Source organism: Tachysurus fulvidraco, chromosome 20 (genome assembly GCF_022655615.1).
Source record: "Tachysurus fulvidraco isolate hzauxx_2018 chromosome 20, HZAU_PFXX_2.0, whole genome shotgun sequence".
NCBI lineage: Eukaryota > Metazoa > Chordata > Actinopteri > Siluriformes > Bagridae > Tachysurus > Tachysurus fulvidraco.
The window spans coordinates 16,949,253-16,959,145 of NC_062537.1; the positions used below are offsets into that span (position 1 = coordinate 16,949,253).

General features: G+C 34.0%; 1 protein-coding gene across 1 annotated transcript; it reads left to right on the forward strand.

Annotated features, from left to right (window-relative positions):
* Positions 1-2,960: 2,960 nt before the first annotated feature.
* Positions 2,961-7,070, forward strand: LOC125139730 (adhesion G-protein coupled receptor F1-like). The gene is made up of 7 exons (XM_047804852.1): positions 2,961-3,219; positions 3,394-3,458; positions 3,808-3,944; positions 4,292-5,611; positions 5,704-5,745; positions 5,911-6,019; positions 6,860-7,070. Exons 4-7 carry the CDS (start codon positions 4,556-4,558, stop codon positions 7,021-7,023), a joined length of 1,371 nt encoding a protein of 456 aa, XP_047660808.1. The 5' UTR covers positions 2,961-3,219; positions 3,394-3,458; positions 3,808-3,944; positions 4,292-4,555; the 3' UTR covers positions 7,024-7,070.
* The last annotated feature ends 2,823 nt before the right edge of the window (positions 7,071-9,893 follow it).

The following is a 9,893-nucleotide window of genomic DNA, read 5'->3' on the forward strand; positions in this document are numbered from 1 at the left end:
AAATAAATACTTCTCAACAAATCAATTACTATTTACATTAGTTTTAACAAACCTAGATTTGATTCAGCTTTACACACTAAGCATCTCACACACATTAAGCAAGTGTTCCTTATTTTAATGTAAATATTAATTACCTGCCCTAATAATAAAATAATGTTCCTGCTCCACAACTTTACTGCTAATGAACTTTGAAAGCCCATTACTCATATTTTGATATAATCAGGGACTTTAAATATTTACTGATTTGTCAAACTAAAACTTTTATCTTAAAAGGTACACTATCTGAAGTACAAGATCCCGTAAAATTGCACACATTTTAAAAATTGATTCAGTTAAATATATTTGGTTTGCTTGTTGAACCTCACAATCTAAACACATCAGCAATGATATTTAGAGATGAGTTCAGGCTTTGTGCCAGCCAATCAAGTTTCAAACGAATCCTAGCAAACCATGTTTTTACTGATTTTAAATTGCCTAACATGGTATATTCATGTAAGTATCGTTGGGATGCAAGACACAAGTGTATAGCAAGTGTACAAGTGTACCTCATCATATCTGCATTGTGGGTGTCAGAGAACAGACAGGCAACATCATATAAGTATAATCCAGGACAATGAAACCAGAAATCAAGAAAACAGAAAACTAGAATAATGCAAAGGACAAAGAAACAATAAATATTTATTTAAGGCTCAGGCTCAAATAGTTTTGATTGCAAAAAAGATTTCTGCCTACTGTATTTCAAAAGACCGAAAAAGGTAAAAGGCTTCAACTTGAGACTCAGATCCAGGGACTTTTTAGGACTTACACTAAGGCACTATTCAGCAAAGAACTCAAAACAAGTGAGAACATTCATGACATACGAGATACCTAATAAAACAATGACCAGACAGGGGTGAGGTCAATAACCAAAAGCAATTCAGTAATGACTGTAGAAGTAATTATAAACACATGGCACAGTGCAATTAAAATGGAGATATGACGTGCATCGAAAGCTGCAGCATGTGCTGGGAATCTGTGACAGTCAAGTTTTGGCCTTCAGGTGAATGATAATCTTAATGTTACAGCATGCATTCTACACAATTCTAGACAATTGTGTGCCTTCAACATTGTAGCATCACAATATGAATATTATGATCTGGTGTCCACGTACTTTATGCCATATAGCGTAGCGACACCTACAACCAACCTCACTTTAACCATCCATTTGTCTTGAAACAAGGAAATAATACTGAAACCTGAAACAGGTCTGGCTAGTATGCCTTTCTTTGATTCTAAGACATCCAGAAGGTCAGGTATCAGAGAAATCTGAGCGGAGTCTAAAGCTCAGACCTTTCTAGCTCTCTTGTTTATGTTTAATGAGAAAATCGTGGGATGCATAGAGCCAAGGTAAGATAAATCATGTGTTTACATTTGTATTCAATGATCAATCAGAATTATCAATAAAGGGCAAGAACAAGTTTCTTCTGTAGTTCTAGGTTTGTGCTTCTATAGTAGTTGGTTTTCTCAAACTAGATACATATATGTGTGTGTGTGTGTGTGTGTGTGTGTGTGTGTGTGTGTGTGTGTGTGTGTGTGTGTGTGTGTGTGTGTACGTACACATATACATTCAGTGCAATTTAAAATTTTATTTATTACCTACAAGTGTTTTTTTTTTTGAGTGAAATGAGGAACTGCAGTAGCTGTGAAATGCCATACTATGTAATCTGGAACTACAACAATCGTTATAATGATAGTTATTAGCACCTGTTTTAGCATGCCATGACAGGATGACTCTTAGTGGATGCATCTATATTTGTAATTTTTATTTGTTTAATCTGAAAAGTTTTTATTATTACTGTTTAGGTTAATTTTTACTGAATTAAGATTTTACTATTTCCTGGTGAGTTATGAATGTGCTAAATAACTCTGGTATTTTATATGTAGAAACGACAAGGTGATACCAGCTGTAGTCCAAAATTATGGCTAATAAATAGTTGCACCACTGACCTTGATTAAAGATGTACAGCTGACAAATCTGCAGCAAATATGTAAAACAAGGATCAGATAGTGGTATTCAGATGGAACAAAAGCATTTTGTTTTTATTAAAATAAAACAGAAACTAAATAAAGTAGAACAAGGATTATCTGTAGAGCTAACAAAACAAGAAAAGAGCAATGTCACATGACCAGTAATACACAATTATAGAGTCATGTGATTTGTATCACTGCTGGGAAATGAAACAAAATACCAAGCCACCACTGCTGTAACTTCTTTGCATTGAGCTGGTGTTTTCAGCAGATCCAATCGTTTTTTGCAGTTTTTTAATTTTTTTCATTTACTTTACAGGGAAAATATTAAAATATGATTTGCCAGGATTTGCTGCCATCCTGCTGATTCATCTGCAAGCGGTGAACTTACAGTTGCTTAATGGGATTTCTGACATAATTGTAGAGGTAAAATAAAAATAACTTTTTTAATTTAATTGCTTGTTAGGCACAAAAATAATTAAAGATTAATGGTAGATTTTTTATTTTATTTTATTTATTTATTTATTTATTTTACCTCTGAGGGTATGTATACTTACAGGCACATCCACCTTAAGGTTTGATGTGTTGTACATTCTGAGATGCTTTTCTGCTCACCACTTTTCTAAAGAGTGATTTTTTGAGTTACAATTCTCTGTAAACTCTAGAGGTTGTTATGTGTAAAAATCCCAGTTTTGGAAATACTAAAACCACAATCACAGTAACAGAGATCACACTTTTTCCTCTTCCTATATAATCTATATAACCTCAAAGGTAATTAAAAGTTTCTACCTGTTATTATATAGTAATTATTATTCAACATTTTCTAAGTAATACATTTTTTAAAAAAATTCAGTTTAGCTTACCAGCACAAATGCCTCACCTAAGGAAAATACGAGAAGGTAAACAATAATTTAGATGAGATTTTTATGTTTAAATCCAATCTTTATATTATAACTGTATAACTGTATATTATAAAATGTATTTACTGTGTAATTTTATTTACCTTTATTCTAAGTCATCTTCCATGGCTTGATGGTTTGAATTGAATACAATGGTCAATTTATATTATTTTTAATTTTTCATTATTGTTATTTATTTCAAGGGACCCGTGTACTAAGCCTCTCATTGAAACTAACTCAGACCTTTGACTTTGACCTCAACAATAAAGATAGTGACAAATATACAACATATAAAAATACAATTCAGAGTTCAGTAAGTATTGCACAGTATGTAATATTTCATGATTTTATCCATATTATTATTATTATTATTATTATTATTATTATTATTATTATTATTATTATTATTATTATTTTGTAGTAGTAGTTATTGATTTGTATACAGTTCTTCACATTAAACTATAGGACACTCATTTTGTACCCTCAGATTGAACGAAGCAACAAAAATGTACTTGGCTATCAGCTCAACTCTGCATCAGTGACTGGTTTCAGGTGAAAATATTTATTGTAAACTAAGTTAATTGTGCTTCAGATCTGTTCACCATACATAGTTCTGATAAAAATCTAATTTAATTAAAAATACATTGTTTTAATTAACATATGCTGACATACTGATGAATTATTTAAAAGATCAATAAATTCATTATTCATTTGTAGTAGTAGTAGTAGTAATCAAATTAAGTCTTCTTCTTCTTCTTCTTCTTCTTCTTCTTCTTCTTCTTCTTCTTCTTCTTCTTCTTCTTCTTCTTCCAGCATCAGATGAATCCAATTTATAATCAAAATTTTTCTTCATCTGTAATTGCAAATTTCAGCATTTTGTGTGTGTGTGTGTTTTAAACAGACCTGGCAGTGTGATTGCAGACTTCACTATTACCTCAACAACGAACAACATTGATTTGGTTTCAGCAAACCAACAGCTTGCTGCCAATCTCATTAATAGTGGATTCAGTGTATCTAGTGATTTTCTCAGTCAAAGTGGTGAGTGGACTTATTATTATTATTATTATTATTATTATTATTATTATTATTATTATTATTATTATTATTATTATTATTATTATTATCTGCCACTGTTGGACCCTCACTGTGCTTTATCAAAGCTGCCCCTGCACTCTGACCAAAATGTCCTCAGTTAGGATATGTTAAGTAAAGAATTCTGCTGTAATGTATGGCAATAATAAAGGCTTCTATGCCCCAATTTCATTCATTGATTACTAATGAACTACTTCATTATTAAACTACTTCATTATTAATTAGTGATTAAATATTTCTGATAAATTAGATTGCTCAGATTTGCTTTGTTTAATAAATATTTCTCTTTTAAGGATTTCATAAAAACAGCCGAGGTCATTGGAACAGATGGTACATCAGGCACTTGGAAGCATGTAAACAGTAACAGTGCAACAAGTAGCACCAGTAATAAACTTCTGAACACTACTGAGAACATTGCACATAGACTCCCGGATGAAGACATTATAATAACAACAATCTTCACTTCTTTAGAAAAGAAATTGATTACTGCACCCTTTTCTAAAACATTTGGAAAAAAATTCACTACGCATATATATATTCCTGTGACTAAAGCCAAGATGTCCCTCACCGTCATAATCTCTTCAGTTTTTAACAACATCTTACCTGTTCGAAATCTGTGCAACAATGACAGCAGTCAGACTGGCACCATGATCAATGGAGACGTAGCTATGATTGAGACAAACTCACTAATTAACAACATCTCTCTCTCTTTTGATATCATAAATACTATATTGGGAAATCCTCAGTGTGTCTTCTGGAACTTTAGTCTTCTGAATGGTGTTGGTGGATGGGACTCGACTGGATGGCAGTTAAAGCTATTAGGGAATGAACCTGAAAGATACACATGTGAGTCCAATCACACCACCTCTTTTTCAATCCTGATGTCACCATTTAACCTGGATAACTTAGCCTTAAACTATATAACCTACATTGGTGTTGGCATTTCAATGGCTAGCTTGGTTTTGTGCCTCATCATTGAAAGCATCATATTGAAATCAGTGACACGAAATGACACATCCTACATGCGCCATGTCTCCATAGTCAACAACGCTTTCTCCCTCCTGATTGCGAAGATTTACTTCATCATTGGAGCAGCTGTTATTAAACAAGAGGGTCCCTGCAGTACAGTGACGTTCTTCATGCACTTCTTTTATCTTGCCCTTTTCTTCTGGATGTTGCTGATTGCACTTTTGCTCCTCTACCGCACCCTCATGGTCTTTTCCAGAATGACCAGAGGAACAATGATGGCCATAGGCTTCACTGTTGGCTATGGAGCCCCGTTAATCATAGCTGTCATTACTGTGGCATCTACAGCTGGAGGCAAAGGATACATTCAACAAGATTACAATTGTTGGCTGAACTGGAATAAAACAAAGGTTCTCCTGGCATTTGTGATTCCTGCTCTGACAATTGTAGCTATAAACTTTATGGTGCTTATTGTGGTTCTATTTAAGATGTTGAGGAGAGGAGATAAACATCCACTATTGGACATTGTTACATGTGTGGCGCTTTTAACACCTATCTTTGGTCTAACGTTGGGATTCGGCATTGGGACCTTGCTGTCACAGAACTTTGGGATTCATGTAGTGTTCCCATTCCTTAATTCACTTCAGGTACTATTTCATGATTTCTCAAATTTGAATCATTCTATATAATGTCATATTTATTATATTAAATGTTAAAAAATATTTCTGTGTTTTTGAAGGGTTTCTTTATTTTGGTATTTGGAACATTACTGGATAGTAAGGTATGATTACTCTAAAGTCAGTACACATTCTTCAATTCAAACAAACAAACAAACAGACATAAATAATTCTTTGATATTACACATACTTTTGAACATTTGTAAGTCATTCTGGATAAGGGCATCTGCCAAATGCTGTAAATGTAAACAAATGTTTTGTGGTTGCAGGTCCGAGAAGCATTGGCAGAAACTTTTATGGCAAATGCGTTTGATTTGCAGAGTATAGAACCAACAGCTGCCAGTAGATTTCCTTTTTTTCAGGGTTTATGGCAGAGAAGTAAGTAATCACTAAGGCTGTTTTTGCTCTTTGTGTTTGACTATATATTTTTTAAAACATACACATATGCAAAACTCCATTGAATGGCTTCTGTTGCTTATCTGTCACAGTGTAGTCAGCTGTGGCCTAATCTTGTGTGACATCTGAAATGGTGTTTGACATAAGAACATACCACATTCTGTAACCCAGTACAGCACTATGTATTTCTTAGGGGGGCACGGTGGCTTAGTGGTTAGCACGTTCGCCTCACACCTCCAGGGTCGGAGTGTGGAGTTTGCATGTTCTCCCCGTGCCTCGGGGGTTTCCTCCGGGTACTCCGGTCCCCCCCTGGTCCAAAGACATGCATGGTAGGTTGATTGGCATCTCTGGAAAATTGTCCATAGTGTGTGAGTGTGTGAGTGTGTGAGTGAATGAGAGTGTGTGTGTGCCCTGCGATGGGTTGGCACTCCGTCCAGGGTGTATCCTGCCAGGATGCCCGATGACGCCTGAGATAGGCACAGGCTCCACGTGACCCGAGAATGCAAATAATACATACAATTTTTTTTGTTCAAAAGATCTGCTTTTTATTCATTATCTTAGTGTTTATTTAATATGGACAGCAAGTTTGACAAATTTCCTTGTATTCTAAACATCAGGCCCATTCGACTAGCTATTGCATATTTTTTCCTGTCCTCTTTCAATTTACATTACAGTTTTTTTGGTAATCCTTTCAGTCTTGTTATTTTCATGTTGAACTTAATACATTTAACTATGTTTTTTTTATGTGCAAGTTTTATCGTGCATCAAATATTTAAGCATTGTCCTGAATATTATTGTTACTAATATTTTGGTCTTTTTCAGTGTACAGAGCACCGAGTAGTTACCAGTATGTCTTCAGGCAACTCCGATACAGATTATTGACAACTCAAATACAAGACCCTGCTACAAGGATCTGTATAACTACAAACATCAAACATTATATAGTAAGGGAGAGTGGGGATGGTGGCAACACTTTTTGTATTTAGTTCAATTTCTCAGAGATTGTTTATATGCATTAACAATGTAACACTGCTGTAATGTGTACATATGATGATATAAACTAAAATAAAACTAATATAAAAATAAAAAATACCTGACTATTGAAAGTTATTTATGAATCCATAAAATTTAATTTTTGTTCTTATCATAAGCACTAATACCAGTACTGGGACAGTACTGTAGCAACAGCATCCTGGAATGTTGCTACAACAGGTTACAACAGTCCCTACACTGACAGCCATAATGAAACTTGCATGCAAAGCTTGACACAATAGGTCTGACACATGCAGGCTATGCCTTTTAGAAGTGAAGAAAATGCTGATTCATATGATATGACTCTGCAGTTCTTCGTTCAAACAATGCAGACAGTATAACAAAAGGCCTGATTATAAAACTCAACTTGAAAAGTATTTTTGGCAGAGAGAATGTAAACACGAGGCTGCTTTCTTCCAAGAATGAAGAGGGGTTAACTGAGCACGTACTAACTAATCATTGTAGCTCATTCCTAATTAGAGATATGTGCTATGTCCCCACCGTCCCCACTCTCCCCTACCCTGGATTACTGCCGCAAACTGATATGGCTTTGTTTAAAATTAAGATTTAATTTGATCAAATGTTTAATGTTTAACTTAAGTGCAATGACAGTGATATGTCATATGTATATATATATATCGTATGTTTTCCACATATATTAAAAAAGACAATTCTTTCTTTACATATCCCAACTGAGAAGGTTGGGGTCAGAGCTCAGGGGCAGCTATGATACAGCAGCCCTGGTGCAGGGATCGTTAAGGGTCTTGCTCAATTGCCCAACAGGGGCAGCTTGGTAGTACTGGGTCTCAAACCCTGACATGGAGACAAGATTACATACTGTCATGGTCATGTAACTGTGACATTTAGACACTACATTGAAAGTACAAGACTCCCTTAAATTGCATACATGTTTGCATCAATTCAGTTAAATACATTTGTTGGTGAAAAGGATGTGAAAACCTGAGCAATACACCTTTAAGTGCTTGTTGATCCTCCCAGTCTAAATACAATGTCATTAATATAGCTATGAGGTTAGGGCTTTGTACAGACACACCAAGTGCCATACTAAACCGTGTTTCTATTGATCATAAACATAGGGATCATTGAGCTGCAAGTGTATATCCTCATCATATTTGCATAATGGGGGTCAGAGAACAGGCAACATCATACAAATATAATCCATACATCAAAAAGTCAAGGAAATTGAAAACTAGGAAAATCACAAAGGACACAAAACAAGAAATACTCATTTAAGGCTCACATTGTCAAAAGGCAGAAAAAGGCAAAAAGTTTCAACTTTAAAGACTGAGGATGTAAATAAACACATCCAAGTTTTACAGGAAAGAAAAAAAACATATACTGTACATCAATGACAAGACAGGGGTGAAGATAATAACCAAAAGCAATCCAGACATGATTGTATAAACAAAACATGACTAGAAGTAATTATAAACACATCGCACAGTGTTATTCAAATGGATATACTGTATGATGTGCTTCGAGAGCTTGGAAAGGTCTGGACCCTTCAGGTGAATGATAATGTTAATGTTACAACATGCATTCTGCACAATTCTAGTCAATAGTGTGCCTTCAACACTCGCATCACTATACTGTATGAATGTGATGATCAGATATCTACAAAGGTTTTGTAATATAATATATTGTATAGTATATTGACCCCTTCAACCAGTCTCACTTTATCCGTTCATTTGAACTGGAATGAGGAAATAAAACAAACATATTACAGTGAACACTGAGATCTGAAACTGGTCTGGTTAGTATGCCTCTTTTTGAGGCATTTGGAAGGTCAGGTATCAGTAAGTCAAAAGCTCATAAGGCCTGGATAACCTGCTCATGCTTAGTGAGATACACGTGGGCTGGCTAGAAACAAGGTAAGACCTATGGTACAAGCTAAGATTTCATGTTATACTTGTGATTTAAGTAAAACAATTCATGTTTTTGTATTTGTATTTAATGATCGATCAGAATTATCTGGACAGTTCAGGAATGATTTGCTCCTGTAGTGCTTGAAAATAGCTACTTTTATTAAAGTGTATTTGTATTCAATGCAATTCAAGTTGTAGGTATTTTATTTACTTATATTTATTATTACTTTTTGTCTTGAATTCTGAGCTAGGGAAATGCAGTAGATATACCATATCATGTAATCTGCAACTACAACAATAGTTATTTAAGAGATATAATCAACGAAAGAACTTGTACTTTAGACTGCAAGAAGTATAAATGACTGATTTAAGACAAAAACAGTTAAAACATGTAAAATCGTAGATAAATCTTGTAAGCATGAGTGACTATAAATAATATGTATATATTTTTAAAAAATCTTATTTTACCTTAATCATTTAATATTATTTGAAAATCTTTTCTATTTTTTGTCTCTCTAATGTGTTTTTTACACTGAATATTGATGCTTTATGATTTGGTATATTGTGGTTAATTCCATTTTGGAAAATTACCTCATGTTTTGAATTGTTCTTATTTTATGGTGAAATATGACATACTGATCAGACAAAGTGCCAATAATCACTGCACCAATTTTAGTCTATACTCCTCAATACTTGTTAAACTTTTAAGCTGTTAAATGTAGAAAAGGTTTTCCTAGATTAACTTCTGGCCAGTTTCAACAGACCCTTTTAGATAATTTCTACAGATTAGTTTTAGTTTTTAAAATCTTTAAAATTTTTCACAGCTCACAAATTTTAAATTTTAAAACGCAACAATACACTCAACACTACTAAAACAGCACTCGCAAAAACGTAAATGCACAGTTTTGGTGTAGTTAGAATACTATTTACTTGTACTT